The sequence below is a fragment of the Pleurodeles waltl genome, chromosome 7 (genome assembly GCF_031143425.1).
Source record: "Pleurodeles waltl isolate 20211129_DDA chromosome 7, aPleWal1.hap1.20221129, whole genome shotgun sequence".
NCBI classification, from domain to species: domain Eukaryota; kingdom Metazoa; phylum Chordata; class Amphibia; order Caudata; family Salamandridae; genus Pleurodeles; species Pleurodeles waltl.
This window is the reverse complement of record NC_090446.1, coordinates 387,816,475-387,842,368: the sequence shown is the minus strand read 5'-3', so window position 1 is coordinate 387,842,368 and position 25,894 is coordinate 387,816,475. Positions and strand designations below refer to the sequence as shown.

The following is a 25,894-nucleotide window of genomic DNA, read 5'->3' as shown; positions in this document are numbered from 1 at the left end:
GATTCTGATTGGGTATCTCCCTTAGTAATAGCTAGGCGAGAAAATGCCAAAATTAGGCTCTGTGTGGACTTGTGCCATCTTAATAATGAAATTATTGTTGATCAGTTTCCGCTACCTAAAATCAATGAGATGGTTGCATCTCTTAAGGGTGCTACATGGTTTTCCACAATTGATCTTTCTTCTGTGTACCACCAGATTCCTTTGTCCGAAGAGTCTAAGAGAAATACTGCGTTCATTACCCCTGATGTTGTTTTCAATTCATACGTATGCTGTTTGGGCTTCCATTAGCAGTAGCTGTTTTTCAACGTTTGATGTTTGAGTTGTTTTTAAAGCTTGATGGGGTACATTTTTTTCAAGATGATATCTTAGTATTTGGCAAGACCAAGGTTGACCATGATAATATTCTACGCCATGTACTTCAGATTTTAGAATCTAGAGGTTTGTCTGTTGAATTTTCAAAGTGCATGTTTGCTGAAAAAGAAGTAAATTACCATGGGACTGTAATTCATGAGAATGATATCAAGCCAAAATCTTCCTTAATCAGAGTAGTTGTGGAGGCTTCCCCTCCTACTAATAAAGATGATGTTCGTTCCTTTATGGGTCTAGCAGAATATTGTGCTAAATTCGTTACTAACTTTTGTGAGAAAACTTTCCATATTCCTCAATTGTTAAAGAATAAGAACACATTTGAATGGTCATTACAATGTGAAAAGGATTTCTGTGACATCAAGCTTACCATTGCTAATATCTCTTCTTTAAGAAGTTTTGATCCATCTGCCAAAACCATTGTTAACACAGATAGCAGATGTAAAGGTTTAGGGGCTGTACTCACCCAGATTTATGGGAATGAGCATATTATTGCTTATGCGTCCAGATCGCTATCCCCTTCAGAGGAAAAATACTCTACTACTGAACGAGAAACCATATTGTGTGCATGGGCGTTGAGACACTTTAGAGCATTTTTATGGGGAAAACCATGTACTTTGCGATGTGATCATAAACCACTTGTTAAGATTTTGACAACTGAGGGGACTATCAAATCTTCTGCTTGGATTGCGAGATTGCCTTTGCAAATGCAAGATTTTGACTATAAGATTGCATATGTACCTGCCAATGAAAATGTATTTGCTGACTTCCTTTCAAAAATGCCGGCGATATTGGAAGAATGTGAGGATGAAGTATGGAATGGGTTCCATGTAGCACTTGTACATGAACGCCTGCTGTGAAAATGGATGAGTGGAATGATGAATATAGGAAGGATACTATGCTGCAGAAGGTTTTAAATTATGTTGTTAATGGCTGGCCAAATAAGAATGAGTTGGAGGAAGATGTTAAACGTTATTGGGAGGTCCGTTGTGAACTTTCGGAGGACAATGGTATGCTTTTGAGAGGAGAAAGGGTAATTTCACCTATTGGGCTACGTAATGTGGTTAGCAATCTTGCTCATGAGGGACATTTAGGGCTCACCAGGACCAAGTCAGCTATAAAGAGATTATTTTGGTGGCCTGATATTGATATTCAAGTGGAAAGGTTTGTCAGATCCTGTATTGAATGTGTACAAGCTGATAAGTCTCTTCAATCTCTCAGACCACCGATGTGTATTGGGTTCAAACCTCAGTATCTTTGGGAGTCAGGGCTATTGATATTATGGGTCCCATTGGCTCTCCTCAGAAGTATGTTTTAGTTCTTATAGATTTATTCTCAAGATGGCCTGTATTTAAGGTTGTGGATCAAGCTGACACTGATTCTGTTTTGGAATTTCTGGATCAAACATTTATTTCAGAAGGTATTCCAACCACTATTTTGAGTGATAATGGTATACAGTTTTTATCTAAGAAAGCTAAGGGGTACTTTGATAGAATTATATAATCCAAGTGGAAATGGTACGGTTGAGAGGTTCAATCGTGTTGTCAAAGAGGCTATTCAGTTAGCAATTGCAAGCAAAATTGATTGGATTACGCAACTAGGTAAATCTGTGTGGGCATATAGAGTTACGATTAATGAAATGACTGGCGTTTCGCCGTTTGTAATGATGAGAGGGAGAAACCCTAGGACAAAATATAGTCCTGAATGGCTTTTTCATGCTGGGATTGTAGAGTGGTCGACACATGATGCAATGGACAGGATTGATTCCAATCTAGAACAAAGCAAATTGTACTTTTATTCAAAGAAAAGTACTAAATATGTAAATTTCAAAGTTGAGGATTGGGTCCGTGTGAGGAAGCCTGGACATGTGGCGAAGGGAGTAAGTAAGTTTTACGAACCAGAAGGAGTTGTGGAAGTTTTGAGAAACTGTGTCAGGTTAAGAAATGGTAAAGTGTGGAATCTAAACGGATTTCCCCTCGGACCTTCAGAGTTGTGGAAGGAAATGCATGTCAAATCCTATGTTAACACTATGGATCCTCTTGATGATGTTAGCAACCCAAACATTAATGATACTGTGCGTGAATGCAGATCGGATGATGTCACTCCTACTCTTAGTGAGGTGTTTCCAGGTGTATCATCTGGGGAAGATGCTGAAGTTAGCTCTAGGGTTGAAGAGGACATTAATGACATTCAGGGTGTTGAAAGCAGTGGAAGTGATGGAAATGCAATTGATGTTATGAATGAGACATGCCCACGTGACCATAACAAAAGACTTAGGAAACCACCTAAGTGGTTAGAAGATTATGTCCGGGGTAATGTGTAGGATGAAACCCCAAGTTTATATATTTTAAATTGTATTCTTAATTGTTACAACTGTGTTTTTTTTCCTACTAAGCTCCAATGTCAACTTGGATGTAATGTTTCAATTTTGTTTTAATATTTTATGTCATTGTCTGTATAAAGGGGAAGATGTGTTATATGTGTGTTACCATGACAATCACATTTGTGGGTATATTAAAGGTAAACAGGTAGTGAAATGTAGGGGGGTGGAGTGGGCATATGGCCGTTGGAAGCGGAGAAGAAGGAGGTGGGATATGTGTGCTGTTATTACTGCTTACTTGTTCTTTGTAGTTTCTGATTAGCTACAAAATAAAGCTTCTTCCTGGAATTACACGTTTCCTGTGGCATCTCTACAGCATCATATGGGAAAACTGGCCAGTTTTGAATGTCGGTCATTTTTTCTGATGATCTGGTTTGGTCACTAGTGTACTTCCTGTCACAGGCACACTCACAAAAGACTGTGGGGGTGATTCTAATTCTGGCGGGCGGCGGAGGCCGCCCGCCAGAATTCCGCCCCCATAATACCGCTCCGCGGTCAGAAGACCGCGGAGGGTATTATGAGTTTTTCCCTGGGCTGGCGGGCGGTCTCCAAAAGACAGCCCGCCAGCCCAGGGAAAAACTCCCTTCCCACGAGGATGCCGGCTCGTAATCGAGCCGGCGGTGTGGGAAGGTGCGACGGGCGCAGTAGCACCCGTCGCGTATTTCAGTGTCTGCAAGGCAGACACTGAAATACCTTGCGGGGCCCTCTTATGGGGGCCCCGCGGCCCCCCCTACCGCCATCCTGTTCATGGCGGCTTTCCCGCCATGAACAGGATGGCGGTAGGGGGGGTCAGAATCCCCCATGGCGGCGCAGCAAGCTGCGCCGCCATGGGGGATTCTGAGGGCAGCGGTAAACCGGCGGGAGACCGCCGGTTTACCCTTTCTGACCGCGGCCAAAGCGCCGCGGTCAGAATGCCCTGCGGGGCACCGCCGGCCTGTCGGCGGTGCTCCCGCCGACCCGCCGGGGTTAGAATCAGCCCCTGTATTTTTTACTTTTTGAGAATGGCTTTTCAGTGAATTTCTTCTGACCCAGTATCAATAAAAACGTACCTTCTGTATATTTTATGAGGCAATATATTATGTAACTAGGAGTTTTGGGCTGCTTCCCCTTACAACATTGAGAGTAACATTTGAACATTTGGCAGTCAGTAAGCGTTCTTCAATAAATACGTACTATAACTGTGTTTTGTACTTTTTCATGTTTACTTAATGCCAGTATGTTTTCCTTCTCACCAATTTCTAGTAATGCATTTCTCCTTTGCCATTTACTCAGTCATTCCAAGGGATGAACACATTTTCTGCTCTTCTTTGAGATAGGATAGCTGAATTAAGTGTTTTTAATGATTTTCGATATCCTCATTTCCTGCTTCCTACATATTATGGTGTCGTTACTAGCTGCTCTATCTTCCTAGAGAGTTCACCATTTGTCATCACCTTTATCTCATTTATTTCCATTTCATTAATCTCTTTAAAGCCTACTGCTGCCTGTCCTGTTTTTCTTAAATGGTCGTCATTACTCTTTCACAGCTGTGTGAGCTTTGGTCTTTAAACAGAAGTGAATTGACCAAACTATCCAATATATTTGTATCACGTTTTGTAACTTTTTTTTCCAGTCTCACTAGAAAACAAATGTTAGCAGAAAATGGAAGATTATGTAGTAGGGATTGGATTGTGTGGCAATGACAACCTCCTAGTTTTGCACAGTTTTTTGTGGCCAGAGAATTAAAAAAAATTCAACAGCCACACTTGAGCAGCTCGCCAAACACTTCCTTAGAGTGGTGCCAGCAAATCCCACGGCCGCAAGTCTGAGAAGCACAACTCTGACTCAAATTGGGGAAAGATGGTGGGGTGAGATAGTACAAGGGTTTTTATCCCTAATTCTGTCACTGCTATACTTACTGTAGAGAGAGAGGGTAGATTCGAAAGTTGACACACTGTATCCTCATTATTTTTCAGCCACAAATAAGGACGCTGAAAATATTGTCCTTGAAAGAGCCAATTAATGCAGCTAATGACTCCTGTAAGTCTTCGGTTATGTGTTGTGCTTCAAAATAATTTGCTCTTTCTGTTCTGTAACCTGCCCTCCTTTTGCAATAGTTGCATTTAATTGACCATGGCCCTGCTTGATCTATCCCAGCGCATCTTGAGGGTAGGCCTGCTTTACAGAAGGCTCAGTGGTCAATTTGAACACGCCCAGCATTTCACAGTGTGGCACTGAGTGAACTTGGATCTGCACTCATGGTTCACGCTGCAGTCTTTAAACCCATGAACCTTCCCTCTGGCAAGTGATCAAATGGTGCTCGTGACCAATTACAATAAAAATGTAATCAGTGTAATTTATTAATATATTTATGTGCCCTTTTCTATAGTGCCGACTTGATCAAACAGCATTACAGAGCTTTACAAGACAGTCAGCAAGACGTGTCCTGGATAACAAACATCATAAAAAAAACTAATATGCAACTCAGAAAACAAAAGAAATAGACCATTTATATTCATGAATGTACACAACAGGAACATAAATATTTAGAAATCAATCATAATGAAACAATAAAGCATCAAGAAAACAGACAGACTCAACTGGCTGAATTGGGCTACGCACTTCAGGTCAGCCCAGGAAATGTGACATTCTCACATTAACCTAAGACATTTTGATTTTTATAAAATTATATGTAAGTAATACACATGAGGGATTTTAGCCAGTCCGCTTCAGCCTTTGGTTTACATCATGGGGCAGCCCACTTCAGCTTTTGGCTAAGTTTATTATCAGTAACAACATTCTGCCCTTTCACATTAAGCAAATGTTGGGTCTTATTTTCAGATAGGAAGGGTTCTTAGAATGTATGTGCAGTGGTGTCCATGGTGCTAGATTGTGGATGTAGAATGTGAGCAAGAGAGTCTCTCTGGAACGAGGAGGGAGAACAGGTGGAAGAAGTATTGGTGGCAATAGGTTGTATTTGATCGTCCTGCTGTAATTTGAAATAAATGTATGTGAACACAGCGACACAACTCTGTATTGGTGACGAGGGTCTCTGGCAGACGACCAATCCCATGTGTATTTCGGTGTATGCTTGAGTTGCGGATAGTGACTTTTTCTGAGGTGAGTCGCACTCTTTGTTCTCCAAAATCCTCTGCAGCTGAATCTGTTGACTCCTGGTGTGGGACGCTGTTGCTTCTGTTGACTCTTGGTGGGGATTCGACCAAGCCAAAGAGAAGTTCTGAAACCTTGTGTTGCATATAAAAGTTAATATCCAATCTTGCGCTGTCCGCACGACTACAATCCATGGATGTATTCACCCTGCGCGAGCATTGGTTTGGCTGCGTAACCCCAGCACTCTCTTTGCATTCCTTGGAGTTCCTACGCTGCATTACCACGTTGTTGGCCATACTGAGGAGGTCGTTGGGTTGCCCTTGGCAACCATCTGTAATATCGGTGAAATGCACAACCTCTACAGCATATCACAAAGTTCCTTGTGCAAAGTAATGGTGATCCACACACCTTTAGAAGAGTATCACAAGCCATTTACACAACAGTTTTGGTGATACGCACACCAACGGTGGTGAAAAAGTGACAATTAAACATTTATCTGTGGTACACACACTGGAAGCATTTATCGGTGATAAGCACACCTTAACGAGCGTACCACGGCTTATATATGCAACAGTTTTGGTGATGCGCACAACATGCAAATTAAATAGATGAAGGACATTTAAACATTTTATAGCTGGTCATCGGTGACACACAAATATTTTAAACAAGGCATGTTACATGTTTAATATCTTTGGTGATATTCACGTTACTTTCAGTTCTACTACTGTGCATTCACGGACAGTGACAGACACACCCTAATTCCTTCTATAGAGGTGCAGGTTATATTTTTTAAGGAAATACCAGAATAACTTAGCATTTCAGATACAACATTCTTTGTTTGTGCACATCTTCACAGTCCATCTCAAGTCTCTTCCTTGTCTGTGTGTGTGACACTCTGTATATTTTCTTCAGGATGCAACATTCAACATTCCACCCCCGGTTTTTTGCCGAATCCAGCACCTCTTGATTCTGACTTGGGAATTATGAAAGGAGGGTTTCAAAGCATATCTGGATTCTTTAGATGGTGATTCATTTGCACACAAGAAAAAATTTACAATTCTGCTGTACCGCTTAGGGTCAGAAGGACGTAAAATTTTAAAACACATTCCACAAGAGGTAGTTGCATTAGGAGAAGGCGAAGCAGATGGGGATATTGAGTAATATGCCTCGACCTTCAAATCTCTTGACACCAGATTTAAGGCATGTAAATATATGTCATAATGGAAAGGCATACATTTTTGCAAACGAGTTCAAATAACAGGGATTCAGCCACAAGTTTTGTGGGGGCTTTAATGATTTTTGCAGTATCTTGTGAATGCAAAGTTTATGATGATGAAATGATAAGGGGTCAACTTGTTGAAAAAACTAACAATAGGAATGAACAAGAAACCTTATTATCAACTCCAAATCTAACATTTGAAAAAACTGTAGAAATTGGGACCAGAATAGAAAATAAAACATTGTATATGGAACAAATTAATATATCGGATTCAAAGATTCAACAACAAAATGTATTGATCGTCAAGGGGAGAAATAAAGAAAGAAAGAAGGAGCAGATAAGTTGTTTGAAAAATCCAACAAAAGAGGAAATTTCAGAAAGTTAGAATGTTATAGTGGTGGTAGTACATCTCATTTACTAAATGACAATGTGTGTTCCAAATGTATGAAAAGGGGGCATTTAGAAAGGGCATATAGGTCGTCAGGAAAAATCTTACCTAGCAAAGTTCATAGAGTGGGAGAAAGTAGAATATGTGACAATGACAACACAACTAGTGATGAGGATGAAGTATTAACAATCAATGACATGTCTAAAAATGATATGCATAATGAAGCTGTGTATGGTGTGTCGTTAGACATAGGAAAAATACCTTTTGCAACATACTCATTAATGGAAGTGAGGTAAGGGTAGTAACAGATTCAGGATCCCCATTCACCCTAGTGGGTGAACAGAAACGGAAATAAACTTTTAGTCACATAAAATTAAAGGATTCTACAATTAGACCTGTAGGTTATGGAGGTAAACCTATAGAGATAATGGGGGAGTATGAAGCCTAGTTCAATTTTCAAGGTAATATTGCAAGAGGAGTTGTTTATGTAGCAAAAGATGATGCCTATTTGTTAGGTTGGTATGACCAGAAGAATTTAGGTATATAGTTAGACCCTAACAACCCTGCTCAAGTATTCGTGAGTAAGGATTACAAGCAAGTTTTGTCTATCAAAAATAATGCATGGGAAAATGGGTATCCAGAGGTATTTCAGGAAAAACTCAGAATATTAAAGGGTTTTACCCACAAGATTACATTGGTTGAGAATGCAAACCCCAAGGTGCACGGGGTTTACGGAGTACCTTTAGCTTTGTGAGCAGACTTAAAGAAAGATTTAGCCAAGCTATGTGTATAGGATGTGAATAAAAGAGTTGAATCATCTGATTGGGTTGCCCCCATTGTCATAGCTCACAAAGGTAATGGCTCTATTCGCATGTGTATAGATCTGAGCAACCCTAATGATCAAATATGGATTGATCACCATCCACTACCTAATATTTCTTAGATGTTATCCACTCTGAAGAAAGCTAGCATTTATAGTTTATTAGACATGACATCTGCATACCGTAAAATTAATATTTATCCAGAATCTAGACACTTAACTTCTTTTATAACACAGGAGAGATAAACTAATGCCATTTGGGCTAGCTTTGGCTGTATTTCAGGGTTATGGAGAGTTTGTTTAAAGGCCTCGAAGATATTGTTGCATTCCAAGATGATCACTGGTTTCTGGGGAGGACAAAGAACAACATGATTAAAGACTAAGGCCCTCATTACGACTTCAGCGGTCTTTCTGAAAGACCGCCGAAGCCGCGGGCACCACTATACCGCCAGTGCTGGCGGTATTTGTGGCTCCCTATTATGACTTTTCCGCTGGGCCAGCGGACGGAAACAGAGTTTGGCCAAGCAGAAAAGTCACATCAACCTCATAATAGAGCCGGCGGCAATGTTTTTTTTTTGTCCTCATACACCTCTGACCTTCAATCAACTCCATATCGCCCTGCCAACACCTTTCATATATGGAGATAACTGACGCCAGGGAAACCGGAACTCTCTCATTTAAACCTTGGTGCAAATCAGCGTTGATGGTAAGAGAGTAATCTAGTTCCTAATCATAGAACGTAGACTGATTAGAACGCCTGAGTGATATATTATTCTACAGTGCCCCTCCATTCCCACCGGTGTGATCATATTTTGATTTATTTTCCTTATTTAATTTACTCGCTCCCACATCCAATTTTGATGCAACAATCAAGGCATTAAGCCAGTCTATATAGGAAGGAGAAGACACTAATATCCATTTCCAACAAATTTCCCTCCTAGCCAGGAGTATTGCATAAAGAAGCATTGTCCTTATTGCTGTACTACTTGTTTCACCCTCCTCCGGTGTAATAAAGATGACTAAAGAGAGAGTTGGAGAAATATGTTGCTGGACAATACTTAAAAGTGTTTTGCATACTTTTCCCCAAAAACAGGAAACCCCTGGACATTCTAGAAACATATGGGTATTGGACGCCCTTGGTAGACCACATTTTGCACAATTAACTTCCTCTCCTCCTCTCATCTTAGAAAGTCTACCTGGGGAGAAGAAGGCTCTGTGCAAAGTGAAAAGATGATTCCTCCTCAATGAAACTGGTTTAACTATCTTAAATACCACATCGCAGTGATGATCCCCACCATAATTGCACCTGCTTTGGAGGCATATCTCTGTCCCCCAGAGATAAACAGGCAATTCAAAGTCACCATCCAAGGTATCCAATATACCCCAATACCATTTTGAAACTTTCTGTAATCTCCAATGGTTCTTAATCAAATCATCCTCTAACTGATTTACAGACCCCAAAGTAACTGTGGCCCTTTGTGTCCAGTTCCTTAATTGAATGTACTTCAACCTTGAAAGGAATCCTCCTGACCGTTCCGTAAGTTCATCCCAAGATAACGAAACTCCTCCCCTAAATTCGATCCCTGCCTTCTTGAGAGGCAAAGCCAATACTCCTATTAAACATTCGGGGGTTCCCAGGGAGTCCCAAACCAAAGCCCACTGACTATAATATTCTATTTTTGCCACCTGACACAACTTAAACCAAGCCTTAGCTGCATCCTGCAGTATTTTCAATTTCACTTTCTTGAAGAATTTGGGGTCACCAAACTTATATAAGATGTATTTTGCTGCGCCTTTTTCTGTAGCTTCCATGGAGCTAAACATTGTCCCTGCCGCTGAGTAGTCTGGGGAGGAAAACAGCATTCTGATATTCTTAAGATGAAACGCCCACGCATAATATTGCATATTGGGAAGAGTTAGGCACCCCTTCTCTTTTCTTCTATGCAATCCTGGGACCCTTTTGCACCCAAATAAAAGAGTTTATTTTCTGTTGAAACATAGCCAAGAGTTTGTTATCCTAGTGCATGGGCAGTGCAGGGGACCCCAGGGGCACCCCGAGTCCCCGTTACCACCAGCCACTGCCATGGACAGGCTGGCGGTTGCGAATTATGACCGCCTGGCGGAAGCCTGGCGGTCAGTTGGAGGGGCCGGTGGTATGGCCGTGGCTAATACACCACGGTCATAAAACACTGGCGGTACACCGCTAGCCTGTTGGCGGTGTTACCGCCAGCTTACCGACGGCCACCAGGGTCGTAATGAGCCCCTAAGTCAGGTTTCATCCATTTTAAAAGAGCTAGGAGTTACCCTCACTGAGAACAAATGCAAATTTAACATACTGTATATTGACTATTTAGGATACAAATTGGCAGCACAGGGGGGGACCAAAAACACATTAAATTAAAGCCATTGTAGATTTTCAAGCACCAGAAAATAAAGATCAATTGAGATCCTTCATGGGATTGATTGAATTCTACATAAGATTTATTCCTAAATGTGCTGAAAAAAACATATAACATGAGGAATCTTTTAAAGAAAGGTGTTAAGTTTGAATGGAGTATAGATTGTGATCGAGAATTTGAATTAATAAAGAAAGAAAGTATGCATGCCATTCTGTTGACACCATTTGACACCAAGGATGAAGCAATAATCATGACTGATGCTAGTCAAAGAAGAATAGGTGTTGTTTTATTCCAGCGAAGGCAAGGTAAAGATGAGGTAGTTGCATTTGCATCTCGCAGTTTGAGGGGAGCAGAGTCGTCGTACTCTGTGACAGAAAGAGAAGCACTAGCTTGTTGGTGGGGAATCGTTCATTTGAAGGCATATTTGTGGGGCACACGTTTTACTGTTAGAGGTAATCATAAGCCTTTGGTACAATTATTCACCACAAAGGGCAGAGAACAAGAAACTTCAAAATTAGTTAAGTGGCAATACAGACTACAAGAATGTAATTATCATATTGAGTATGTGCCTGATGCAAACAACCTGCTAGCGGATTGTCTTTCTCGTCTTCCTGCCCGGAGTGTAGGTGTTGACAGGGATGATTAGGCTGAGGATGATAAAGAGTTGGTATGCTCTGTGGAAGGTCATTCAGAAGGTGCCATAACAGAAGGATACTGGAAGAAGGATACTGGAAGGCCTCATGTTATGGCGATGCACAGATAAAAAAAATTAAGCAAGGCATTCTAAAGGCTGGACAGAATGGAAAAATTAAGGGAAGCTCAATTAAGCGTACAAGCAAGTCTTTTTAGAATTATCCATAGTCAGTGGTATCTTGATGTAATCTAACATATTGGTAGTATCTGAAGATATAAGAAACAAAGTACTAGTTTTATCTCATTAAGGGCACATAGGTATGCATGCAATGAAAAGGAGAATATGTGAAAAATGTTGGTGGCTTGTGTTGGATAGGATTGTGGAACACTATGTAAGAGACTGTATGATGTGCACCATTAGTGATAAGTCTCGTGTCATATTGCCTAGTCTGGTTGAAGTTGTAAGTGTAGCCAACAAACCATGGAGCAAATTGGCCATAAACATAATTGGTCCCATGGTGCTGTTGGGTGGGGTGTTGTAAAATGGCATAGTAATAATAGATTTTTGTAGCAGCTGGCCTGAACTCAAATTTGTAAAAGTACCCAACACCACTAAGGCCATTGAATTTCTGAAATTGGTTTTTGACAAAGAGGGCATTCCTGATGAAATTTTAACAGACAATGGTTGTCAAGTTTACATCCGTCCAGTTCTCAGATTTTTATAAAATTTTGGGACTCAGCCATACTTAAACTTCACTATATCATCCTAGAAGTTATGGTCTTGCGGAAAGATTTAACAGGGTCATCAAGGATAATGTGCTGCTCACCAGAGTAAATGGATTGAACTGTAACTTGGAATTTAAGAAGTTATTATGGGCAGTACGCACCACACCTAATGCAGACCCAGATGTGTCAGCTTTTGTGTTGTTGGGGGGCAGAGTTCCACCATTGAAATTAACAAGGCAATGTATGGGGGAATCCTCCATTAATAAGAATAAGATAGAGGAAGTGTGTGATAAAAGAATACAAGCACAGAACAAATATGCAGAGAAACCAAGAAAGACAATTTGCATAAATGTGTGGGATTACGTGAGAATAAGAATTCTTGCATTGCTCCAAAAAGGGAGTCAGAGTTCCCAGCACCCAAGAGGGTGTTGGAAGTTTGTAAAAATGTAGTCAAAGTTGAAGATGGCAAGTGGTGGAATAAAGGAAAGTTGACTGTTGCTCATAAGATGAAAGTAGAAAATAAAAATGAATTATATGTCAGCAAAAAAAGTATGAGTGTGAGTAATGGGCACTCAGAAAAAATTATGTCTTCAAGGAAGAAGTTACCAAATAAGTTTCAAGATTACATTCTTGACATTTCAAAGAGAGGTTAGACATTTTTTTCATAAAATGCTATTTCCAATTTCCATGTTTATGCCATATATATATATATATATATATATATATATATAAATTATCCTACATATGTTTATGTATATATTAATTATCCTGCATATTGTTTTATGCTATAGTCATGGAAGTACACTGTATATTTGTTAATGTTTTGAGGGAAAAGATGTGTTGGGTCTTATGCTTAGTGGTGGAGAATAGGAAGAGTTCTTAGAATGTATGCCTAGTGATATCCATGATGCTAGATTGTGGGTGTAGAATATGAGCCAGGAGTTCTCACTGGAACAAGGAGGGGCGACAGTTGGAAGAAGCATTGGTGGCAAGAGGTTGTATTTGATCGTCCTGCTGTAATTTGAAATAAACTTCATTGAGCATAGCAACATGACTCTGTAGCAAAAAATGCATTTAGTCAATATTTTTTTCATTAGATTAGTGAGGACCCAGCATCTTCACCAACAATAACGTTTTGCAAAAACCATGACAAAACAAATATTTACATATTCAAAAAGTCTGGCTACTAATGTCAGACCAGGGTCAGGCTGACCTCTAGGGCAACCTGACAGGCCTTTATGTAGGTTGGTTTTTTGTCCGTTTTTGGGCCTGTTTTATGGTCTAGTGGGCCGATTTTAACTGTTGATTTCCCAATATTGACATAAACATTGCCTGCAACAAGCACAAATGCATGCAGTCTCCCACACCTTGTAAAACAGCTATGCAGCGTGTCTTCACAATTTGCTAATGTGGGCCAATTTTTTAGATATCTGGGGGCAATTTTATTTTGATGCACAGTACTATATCTGTCCCAGTCCGTGTGCCAGACCTATTGGCTTACCAATGCTTGTGGCTGACTATTAAAATGTAAAGTTTATTACCCTGTAATCGTAATCACAAATTGAACTATGAGTATCTTAATGACTGTTTTGCAGGCTAGCTGAAGATTGATTCTTCCATGTGAATGTCTGGCGTCAGTAATCTACTGATTTCTGATTTTTGCTCTTATATTTTCAGAGTTGGTTGAAAACATATGGCTATTTGCTTCCATATGATATACGGATCTCAGCATTGCATTCAGAAAAGGCAATGCAGTCGGCTGTGGCAACAATGCAGCAGTTTTATGGGATTCCAGTAACAGGAATGTTGGACCGCACAACAATCGAGTAAGTTTTCTTTTGCATTTTTTTGTGCTGTGTTTTCTGTATCTATTCTGACCAAGAAAATGATGTGAAAATTATTTTAAGAAACCATGTTTGCTTCCCCCTGCATTTAAATCTTCGCTGTTTCTTTCCAAGAAAGTGGCTTACTGCCCCCCCATTCAGGGTTTTTTAATTAAGAGGGTATTTAGTGTGACTATCTTCAGAGACCTTTCCCTGTACGTTCACGCCCTCTGCTGCCAGTTCCTGCCATGTGAATATCATTCCCTGAACCCTGGAAGTAGTACATGCAGGAAATTGTAGCCTGCCATGCCCTTCCCACAACAGGGTAAGGCAAGGACCTGAAATACAAGGTAGCCAGATACTATGGGAATCAACTGTCACCCCTAGGTATGAGAACAAATTGACCATTGTGATGTTCTTCCCCTTTATTAATATGAGTCTAAGTTTGCACCTTTGTATCCTACATACCAATGTACTGTTTGTTAGTGATTTTAGTTTCAAGGTCCAAATTATCCATGAACTTACAACACTATCGTTGAGCCCTCTGAGGCTGGGGAAAGCCTATTTAAAGGAGAATATTTCACAGATTAAATTAGTTCACCCTGTCAAAAGCACTGCTGAAATCTATGACGGAGAGATATATTTAACCCATTTTGGCAATCATATATTTCTGATGATTAAATGCAGATTCAGTCGTAGTACTTATGTCTCCAGCCAGTCTCTGAACGCATATTGGACCACACTAATGGCCCTGGTAAGACCTGCCCACTCCTTTATCCTAGACAAGATGATTTGGCCCAGTATTTTGAATACCAAACCTAGCAGGAATATTGGCCTGTAGCTGCAGAGTTCATGCCTATTGTCCATCTTAAAGACTGGAACGATGGTTGCTGTCTGCTGTGAGGCATTTATCTTGAAGAATACCCCTTCATTCAAGGCATTTGTGAATATAGTGGGCCACAGACTAATGCTTTCCTGGGACAGGTTCATAGGCACCCCATTGGGCCAGGGGCTTTAAGAGAGGGGCTATCAGAGATAGCTGCATTCACCTCCTAAATCTCAAATGTAATCTCTAGAGGAAAGAGCAAGAAGACCTCTTGTGGTTCTTCTGCTCTGTTTTTACAAAAAAACACACATATTTTTGAAATACTTCTCTTATCTCTCAGTACTTGTGTGGGTCCCTAACCAGTTACTTGGCAATGTAGGGTATAATTCTGTTCACTATCTCCCAAAAGCCTCTAGTGTCTTTACATTTACATGCTGTTTCTAGGTTTTCCAAGCTTTCTTCCTCAACAGCTAACTTCCTCTTCTTGATTGCCAATTTGTATTCTGTTAGATATTAGGTCTGTAGTTGGCAGAGGTATGGACCCTGTCCAAGTATGGACCCGAATCCTAGTCAGGCTGAGTCACAACAGTATGTAAATTATCCCATGCTCACCCTCCGGTAGCTTGGCGCAGTGCAGGCAGGCTTAACTTAGAAGGCAATGTTTACCTTTACTGGTCACAACAGCGAGATGCGTGGTGAAATGCGTCAATCTCTCAGGTATGGCGATGCTTTGATCTATCCCATTGAGTGATGGTGATGCATCGGTTCTTAAAACAAGCGCTGGAGCCAGGATAAGTTGGTTCTGAAGTGTGATGCACTGGGTTTTCCCACGCAGTCGAATGATGCGTCAATCTCTGCAAACTGCTGTGTCAGTGAAGTGTGGTTTCTGATGCTCCAGCTATAAAGGCAATGTGGCAGTTCCGAGAGCGATGTGCTGATTCTACTCCAGCAAGCAGGTCAATAAGCTGGTTCTGCTACACGCAGACAGGAGGTGCATTGATTTCCGTGATTCAAGTCCCTGAGCACACTTCCAGTGCACCAGGCACAGTAGCAGGGATAAAGACTTTCATGTCCCTGAGTCTCAAGCAACAGGAGCCATGAAGCCCTTGGAGATCACTTGTGGTGTAAAGCAGAGTACAACTCTACCTCAACAGGGTCAGAGAGCAGCAGAGCTGTAAAACAGGAGAGCTGTCCTTCCAGGTCAGCAGCCCAGCATGAGAACAGCCCTTGTTGAAGCACAGCAGTTCTTCTGACAGAGTCCAGTTATATGTCCAGACATTTCTGATTTGGTAGGATCAGAGACCCATTACTTATACCCAGTTGTTCCTTTGAAGCATAGAGGCTTCAAAGAAGGGTCTTTGAAGTGGACAGAGGCCCTTTCTTGCCCACTCTGGCTCCACACTATCAGTAAGGGGATAATCAGCCCTTTGTTTGGGCACAGGTACTCCCCTTTCAGGTGTACGTGTCAGCTAGCTCCCCTTCCACTCTTCCTGCCCAGGATGAGCCATCAAAGTGCAGATGAAAGATGAATGCAGGTGAGTGCTCAGAAACACCTAACCTTCCTGTGTTTGTGGCTGTTACCCACCCCAGACGTGTATTGGCGACAGGCTGCAGACACACAGAGCCGTAAGAGCAGAGAAATGCCCACTTCCTAAAAGTGTCTTTTCTAAAACAGTAATGTTATATCTGACTTTACCAGTAAAGAGGATTTAGCATTACCGTCCCAATGATATGAAACATGATGCAGCTACCACTTTCTGATCAGGAATTACAGCTTAAAGTTTATTAAGGAATTCCCAAAGCCGGCCTATGAGAGGAGCAGGCCTCACAGTAGTAAAAAACGACTTTGGGAGTTTTTTTACTTCCAGGACATCTAAAATTTAAAAGTACATGTCCTATCTTTTACTTACAAAGCACCCTGCCCTAAGGGCTACCTTAAAATGCCAAGTCGAAGTGGTAGAAAACTGCACACACAGGCCTTGCAATGGGAAAGTTGGGAAAACTATTAAGGGCAGTTTGTAATTATGGTAAACCACCCTGGCTCTGGGCTCTTAATGGATTTAAAAGGGGCTAATAAGCAGCCCTTAATGGAATGGTTTAATTTTGTAAAATCCTCAACAGTCAGAGTTGTTGAGTGATTAATTGTCAACAAATGTTCACGGATAAGGTCAAAATTTGCCCTGATAATATAGATTAATAAAGTTGAAATGTGCACAGGCCGCCTCTTCAACCTTAACTTCCAACTTTGGTAACTAGATTAGATACTCCTTTTTCTGAGGGAGATATGAAACAGACACAGGGAGTTTTCTGTTCTGTTCTTAAGGGTTGTTAGCGCCCCAAACAAACTATCAGTTTGGCAACCCTTGTCCTTCTGGCTTATTGATTTGTAAAAATGTATAATAATTAAATTGAATTAATTCAGAAGGACTACTCATAGAATCTTAGAATTTTAATTCCTGGGGGCAGGAGGGAGGGTGAAAATAATAGGTAAAACACTGAATAACTTGAATATTCAAAACAAGATTGCCATCTTTCCTGCACTCAGCCACTGGCTGAGGGGAAAGCTGAAATGCAGAAACTTTCAAACCCATCCCAGAAAATGTCTACTGGTGTCCATGTAACTTGAATCAACATAATGTAAAATTCTGAGTCATAAGGAAGCCAGTCAGCATCTGATTTCTTCTTATTGAAGCCAGAAATGTTCCAGCAAACTATGTAAGTGTCAAGACGGGGCCACTCACCTGAAAAGCATGATGCCTGCAGGGGCGATGGTATGCCCTCTGACCTCCTGGAACACCTCTCGGCACTTCCTGGTGGACACAGAAACCCCTGCTGGTGTCTTAAAAGGAAAGGGGGAGTGGAAGAGAAAGAAACAAAACACTGCTACGGCTTTCCGGTCCAGCCAGGCACCCTGTATCTTTGGGGGGACAGGTCATTGTTGACAGAGTGATAGAAGAGATAGTGAACTCAACTTCCTTGAAACTGAATCTCTCTTTCTGATATGGGCACGAGAGTGGTATAAGAACACCGGGATGCTCCAGCACTTTTCTTGGATAATAATAACTGTTGGCACAATTACTAATTCTGCATTACCAAAAACCCAAATTGAGTACCATAACAATAAGTATTGCTACACTAGGGCTGGCTTCACAGAGATGCACTGTTGCACACTACAATTAGAACTGTGGTTGCACTTATCATGCACAAGAAAGACAAACAAGGGCATTCATTATATCACATATAACTTTCCTGCATGCATAGGGTTAAACTAAAAGGAACACAAACAATCCAAGAAATACAAATGTCCACTCTGGGTTTAAACAGTTAGGGTGGCACAGTTTGGTTTGGTTTCACTGTGTGTGTGAAAAACTCTTCAAAAGCAAATTCCTCAAACCTGAAACACAGGCATGAATGACACAATTTAAATCCAAGAGTTATGCTATTAGAGAAAGAAAAGTCACGTAAATGCTCTTTTAAAATTGCACTGTCACTTTTTATAGTACTTGAGTTCAAGCAGATTTCCTGAAGCACATTTAGGCAAGTACCTACAATAATAATGTAGAATGTTCAGAAATACATTTGTCTCTTCAAGATAAGCACTCTGCCAAAATACGAGGTCTGAAATACACCAGCTGTTCTAGGAAAGCACGGCGCTCAAAGAACAAACTCCCTGGAGAATACTAGTCTCTTAGCTGCAGTCTTTTCCAAAGTGCCGGAGGAATTCCTGGTGTCAGCGGGTACAGGAATGAAGAAAAGAATTGCCTCAAAAGTCCTGAATATGAGGATGACAGCAGGGGCTGGACTGCCAAATCAGATGCTGAGATCAGGAAGCAAAACAAAGCCAAGCAGGGAGGCATGCTTCACTCTGCTATTTATAGCCAATCAGGAAAGCAGTTGAGTTTCCACATGTGGATGAGTCACCATACCCAATTAGAAGCACATGTGTACACCACACCCAATTAGAAGCACATGTCTACACCTGCTCACATTAGCAAACAAGCATTGGTAAAACAAACATTGATAAAACCAATTGTGTAACACAGCACATTATGGCCCATATTTATACTTAAATTTAGCGCCGTCTAACGCCATTCTGAAGCGCCATGCGGGCGCCGTATTTATGGAATGGCGTTAGCCGGCGCTAGCAGACCGGCGCTGCCTGGTGTGCGTGGAAAAAAACCACGTAGACCAGGCAGCGCCGGCGTAGGGGGAAAATGGCGTTAGGGCGTCTTAAAATGGGGCAAGTCAGGTTGAGGCAAAAAAATCGCCTAAATGACGATGTAGAGACAGGAGTCATGCCCCCTTGCCCAATGGCCATGCCCAGGGTACTTATGTCCCCTGGGCATGGTCATTGGGCATAGTGGCATGTAGGGGGGCACAAATAAGGCCCCCCTATGCCACCAAAAAAAATAAAAAAATATAAAAAATTATACTTACCTGAACTTACCTGAATGTCCCTGGGGTGGGTCCCTCCATCCTTGGGTGTCCTCCTGGGGTGGGCAGGGGTGGCAGGGGGGGTCCCTGGGGGCAGGGGAGGGCACCTGTGGGCTCATTTTGAGCCCACAGGCCCCTTAACGCCTACCCTGACCCAGGCGTTAAATAGTGGCGCAAATGCGGGGTTTTTTGACCCGCCAACTCCCGGGCGTGATTTTTGCCCGGGAGTATAAATACGACGCCGTAATTTTTTTAGACGGGAACGCCTTCCTTGCATCTCATTAACGCAAGGAAGGCGTTCACGCAAAAAAATGACGCTATTTGCCCATACTTTGGCGCTAGACGCGTCTAACGCCAAAGTATAAATATGGCGTTCGTTTTGCGCCGAATTTGCGTCGAAAAAAACGACGCTAATTTGGCGCAAACGGAGTATAAATACGGGCCTATGTTTACTTAGCAACATGAAGGTTTAACCAAGAACAGAGATATGATTTAACCCTAATCCCTGGGGATTCTGACAGATAACGCAGGAGGCACCTTGGGGATTCCTGACAGTAAGTCAATGGTCCATTGGAATTCATCGTGAGCTGGTTCATCGCTGTCAAGTCAGACTTAAAACTAGTTGAGCAAACGTCCCCCTTAACAATGATGGAATCTTTATGAATTCAATATACAACATTTAGGGCCAGATGTACGAAGCTTTTTGCATGGCGCAAACAGCGAATTTCGCAAAAAGCACATTGCAATGCTCATTCCCATTTTGCGAGTCGGTAACCTGGTTACCGACTCGCAAAATCGGAATGTGACTCGCAAATAGGAAGGGGTGTTCCCTTTCCTATTTGCGATTCGCATCGCGATGCAGAATTGCATTGTGACCGCAAACTTGGTCGCAAAGCAATTCGCAGTTACCACCAGTGTCACACTGGTGGTAACCCATTCCCCTTTGTGAATGGCTCTGAAAAAAAGAAACAAAAATGTTGCATTTTTTCGTTTGTATTGCAACTCGTTTTCCTTTAAGGAAAATGGGCTGCAATACAAAAAGAAAAACTGCTTTATTACAAAGCAGTCACAGGCATGGTGGTCTGCTGTCTCCAGCAGGCCACCATCCCTGTGAGTGCTGCGAATCGCAAGGGGGTCGCAAATTGCGACCCACCTCATTAATAGTAATGAGGTGGGTCTTTGCGACCCCCTTGCGATTCGTAGATGGTGTCAGGGACACCATCCTGCATCCAGGTTTGCGACTCACAAATTGCGAGTCACTCAGACTCACAATTTGCGAGTAGCAAACTCGGAAGTTGCTACATCTGGCCCATAGTTCTGAAACGATTTGCAGTTGGAATATATGGGCATCTGCTTGGGTAAAAGATTTGTGTGGCTGGGGGTGCCAAGGCTTGGGTCTAGGTAATAAATGTCTGTAAATATAGCTTAAGGGTAGTATATTAAAGGAGTCATTCAGATTGTTCTGATGGGCCTCTCGGCCTCTCGGCTATTTTGCATAATTACCGGGTCCTTACAAATTAATGACTTCACAATCCCCCTTAAAGTGCTCTGGGAAGCAAAGCAGCATGACAAGTGGGCCTTTGAGCAACACAAAAGGATGATGGACAGAGTGCTGAACAATGCAAACACTCACCCCAAGTTACAGATCTGGGTTTAATCCATCGTTCTTTTGCTCACCAGGCCACCCCAGTTTGGACCCAGCCATATGCAAGTCAGTCTTGACCCTGTTCCCTATGGGAACAGTCCAGCCTGAACTGCCAGGCAGGTCCTCCCTGGACTGGAAATAAGCATCCCGGAATCTGTTTCAGGGTATCACCCTTCATCAGCCAGGCTATCTTGAATCCAGTAGCACAGTGAGCAAGGGACCCACGTATAGGCATACCCTTCCCACTTAGGGCAACTTTAGCAACACAAAAGGATGATGGATGGAGTGTTGAACAATGCAAACACTCACCCCCAGTAACAGATCTGGGTTTAATTGATCGTTCTTTTGCTTACCATGCCACCCCAGTTTGGACCCAGGCATATGCAAATCAGTCTTGACCCTGTTCCCCATGGGAACAGTCCAGCCTGAACTGCCAGGCCAGGACCTCCCTGGACCAGAAACAAGCATCCTGGTACCGGTTTCAGGGTATTCAGCCAGGCTAGCTTGAATCCAGTGGCACAGTGAGCAAGGGACCCATGTCTGGGCATACCCTTCACACTTAGGGCAAATTTATCAACACAAAAAGATGATGGACAGAAAAGTTCCTGCCCCCTGCTTTCTGTTGGTTGAATCGAGGGAGCCTAAATTGGTTGGCAACAGATAATTTGAGAGGTTGGGGAGGAACATACCACTTAATTCTGCTTGCTTTAAAGGCTGGAGCCTGGTCATGGATTTGTAAATAACAAGGGCCACTTTACAAAGGTCTCTCTGTTTGATGAGGTGCCAGTAAAGGTGTATTAGTGCAGGAGAGATATGCTCATATATATGCAATTCACAGATTATCCCTGTTGCTGTATTTTGAATGATTTGTAATTTTTGTAAAGAAATTGGAAGGAGAGCTAAACAGAGAGAGTTTGCATTATCTAAGCAGGGCACAAGTATCACTGCATTAGCTGCTTTTAAAGCCTTGGATAACTTAAGAGGAGCAACCTTCCTAATGGATTTCAATAGGCCACAGCACTTTACCATGACTCCCTTGATCTGGGGGACCATGTACAGTTGATTGTCTACCATGACGTCCAGGCTTTTCGCATAGGCCGTTGGAACCAGAGTGGCATCGAGCTCAGAGGGCCAGTAGGTGTTGTCTCAGCAATTTGTGCAGTGATTGAGAATAACCAGCTCAGTCTTATCAGTGTTTAGGTTGAGTGAGTTAGGCTCATCCAGTTCCAAATGAACTTTACTGTAGATTAAAAGTCCTTGTGGGATGGGGCAGTAAACTCAAGCTGAAAGATGAGCTGAAAATCATCAGCGTATTTTTAGAATCTAGAACCATGACTAACTAGGGCTAAAATAAATTGGCAGATGTAAACATTAAACAGCAAAGGACATACTGCTGAGCAATAAGGCTCCCTAAGATGATACAGGTCTTAGGAAGTGGGGCATGGCCCATTTATTCTTCGTCAACCTCCTAGAAAGAAGGATATCCAACTTAAAGCCTGACAGATAATTCAGCAGAATAGTGTGGTCAACAGCATCGAAGGCAGCTAATAAATCTAGGAGAACTAGCACGGACAAATGTCTTGAATCCAACTCCCATCATAGATCATGAAAAACAGGAAGCATCACCGTTTCTGTACTGTGGTCTGAACTGAAAACCAGCCTGCAGTGAATGAAGAAAGTTAGATGAATAAAGGAGCCTGCTTAGCTTCCAGGTAACAAAACTTTCTAAAATTTTCACTGCTTAGGGGGCAGTAAAATGGGGTGATAATTCTTCGTTAGTTTAGGACTGTCACCCAGCTTTATCAGCAAAGCATCTTTAAATCTGTCAGAAACAATGCCCTGACCTAGTGATTTATTCAAAAGGTCTAAAAGAGAGTTGGCTGTTACGACAGACGTAGTTTGATAATGGTAGGGTACAGAGATCCAGCAGGGAGCCTTAGGGAGTGCAGAGGAGAGCAGACCTCCATACAGGTTGTGTCCGAACAGGATGGGCCGCATCACCCATAGTTCTGAGGCATATGCAGGTGAGGTTGGTCCCATGAACCACCACTCATTGAGTACTACCAGATGCACCACTTTGTAGCAGGAGAGAATGCCTGCCGTTCCTAGGCCCCCCCATCATAGGTGGTCTTTAAGCATTTAAGTAGCACTATTCTGGCGGCCATCAGTTTTAGACGAATCGTCCAGGGCTGTGTTGATGCGGATGAAGGTCTGCTACTTCGACGTTGCCATTTAAGCCAATTGCGAAGACATCCCTCTTCCCTTGTAAACAAATCCAAATCTCTCCTAGAGAATGCCTATGGAGCTGTATGTTATTAAGGTACATGTGCTTTTAATATGTCCTAACAGCAAAACTTCCATATTGTCATTTTCACTGTGGAAAAGTTAGTACCCCCATTGGCTAACAGAGTTACCCACTGACCTCTCAGTCTGGCTTAGTTCTGAATGGAACTACTAAAATGTGTGTTTCAAAGTATCAAATTAATTGTAGAATTAAACCTGAATTGATGCCCAAGGCGAATTTAATGTCACTTTTAAGCAAAGGCAACATTTAGAAAGCTGACACTTTGTAGTCCAGTTGATCAGTGGCATAGTATGATTTTTGGCTACCAGAGAGCCTTCTGCTGTCCTGGGAGCAGTGTGAACAACTCCCAGGCTCATGAACAATAGCAGCCTGCTACAGAGGGAGGTGTCACCTCCTCCTTGCAGGAGGCCGCACAGGGTGTTGGCCCAAAAGGCGACCTTCAAAGGCAAATCTGCCGTTGGTGGGTAAATGGCAATCACGCGCTGGAAAGGCTGCCCCTTTGTTCAGGTAGACAGGCTGCCAGCGGGAACATAAAGAGGAGATCTGTGCCCAAACCAGTTTTCTCGAAGGCGTGTGGCCTTTTAAGGTGGGCTACCGAGCGCTTCCGAGCTCTTAACATCCAAGAAAGGGTTCAGACATCTTGAGGGTGGGCAGAAATATTTACTCTGGCTTTGCTAGATGCTACACATAGCCGTAAGACATCATAGGGTGGGAGGGAACATGGTAGCCCATTGACTAGTGACCACATCATTACTCCAGGACACTTTCTGGGCATAAATAGGGCTTCAGTGAACCTCAGATCATGATGCAACAGTGACTCCTGTGGCCAAAGTTGCAACACCTTACCAGTGGACCAAGGATTAACTGCAAGGACATCCCCGCCATCTGCACAGCACCCAGAGTGTCTTTGAGCATTCTCAGCATCCTGCATCCCCAGCATCAGTACCATGCCATTGAAGTCTATGGCGCTCTTGATGTAAAGTGGGGAACTGAGCTTGAGACTACTTTTGTCTACCTACTCCTTCCTGCCCCCTTGGCCTTCTCCTTCCCTGATTTGTTTACCCCCTCAGGCCAGAGTAGCCAAACACAATTTTTTCAAATTTTTAAATAGCTTCTAAATATAAAGCTTGTTGGTGCCTTGGAGTGAAAAGCTGAGATTTATGTTTTACTTAGAAATCCATATTCCCGGAACTATCCAGTGGATTTTTGTCATCTTGGTGTCTATCAATTCATAGAAATATAAACTATTTTTAGAAATTGGTGTCAGATTTCTTTCGTATTACTTTCTTTATTCTGTTGTTTGGTACTTCTAAATGCTTTACACTAGTTCCTTTGTTTAAGTCTTGATACTTCAAGCGACAGCCACCCAGGTTTTTTACAAACGAGTCCAACTGAACCCAAGACAATTTGGCGAGTGTATTACATGGGACGGTCGCAAAACCATACAGCATAACACATCACAATCTTCATGTTACCCATCCTCCTAGGAGTTCAATAGCAATTGCAAAGAGCAAGAGAGGCAGGGGCAGCCCTGTCACATACTCTGCTGTATTGGGAACAGGTGGCACTGATTCAGATGCAGGCCTTAAGGTTTTCGTAGAGTAGTTTGGCCAAGCCTATGTGCCCAGGACCAGAAGTGATTTTTGGAAGAAGTGCAAACAAGTTTGTCCAGTCTGCTGCGTCAAATGCCTTATGAAGGTCAACTAGAAATTCTACCTTTTCTCCAGTTATTCTGGGTGCGAGTTCCACTGCATTTCGTACACATCAGATTTTATGTCTTCTGGCTCTGCATGGCATAACTCTGCATTGGTCTGGGTGGACCAATGTACCTACTACCTTTAACAATTTATTAGTGAAGGCTTTCACCTACATTTTGACTTCCACATTGAGAAGGGAGATGGGGCATGGTTCAAGCATGTTTACAGGGGAGTTTCTGTAGTGGATATTGTAATATATGCCTGATTTCTTAAGGCCACAAGGACCTTTGCGCTCCAGCTGGATCATTAGGATACTTGCTTGAGGCACTAGACTCCAAAGGGAATTTTAAGTTGAGCAGTGATTTCTCACTCTATACAGTTAGTACTTTTTTTGGAAAAACAGATATATTATGACATTTTTTAGAGAAATCAATATTTACAAGTAGGAAAAACAGGTAGTAAAATGAAGATAAACAACAATAACAAAAAGGCCCTACCACCTCCTGCAACTGAGATATGAACCAAACTTTTTTTTAAACAAGGGACACAATGGGCAATGGTATACCATAAGACAGTGGTTCTTAACCTTTTGACTTCAGTGGATCCCCACTTAATCATTACAGGAATCCGGAGGATCCCAATTGAATCATTATTGGAATCCTGGGACCTCTACTGTGCCATTACTTGAAACCGGGATCCCTGGCCTAAGCATTTTCGATTATTTGAACTGCAAAACAATACACAAAATATATAGAAACAAGCATTCATCAAGCAAATACAAAATGCAGAAATATTTTATTTAATTCACAAAAAAACTTTTAAAAATCAACATTTGTATTTCAATGGGAAGGTTGGAGTTTTTTTTTTTAAATACCATTAAAGTCACTTATCACCATTCTGTTATCTATTTGATGCACTTGCACTACTCCCATGAATCAATCTAAAGGCACTTTCTTCATTTTTATCCTCCAATTTGAAATTCCTTCACATTTACAGAACATTTAAAAAATGTCTAATTATATTTTGCTTGTTTATTTATATACACTTTATTAATCTGTTAATATTATTTCTAATAAATAGAGGACCCCCTGTGTAGGCTTCATGAACCTCTAGGAGTCACAGGGCCACTGGTTAAGAACCACT

At 41.9% G+C, this 25,894-nt stretch overlaps 1 protein-coding gene across 2 annotated transcripts in view; it reads left to right on the top strand.

The window, feature by feature from the left end:
* Window positions 1-25,894, top strand: part of MMP24 (matrix metallopeptidase 24) — a 701,821-nt gene that overhangs the window by 266,045 nt on the left and 409,882 nt on the right. For both annotated transcript variants that reach the window (XM_069243836.1, XM_069243837.1), the window contains exon 2: window positions 13,699-13,847. In XM_069243836.1, coding sequence (XP_069099937.1) covers window positions 13,699-13,847 — 149 coding nt within the window. The remainder of the gene's footprint in view (window positions 1-13,698; window positions 13,848-25,894) is intronic.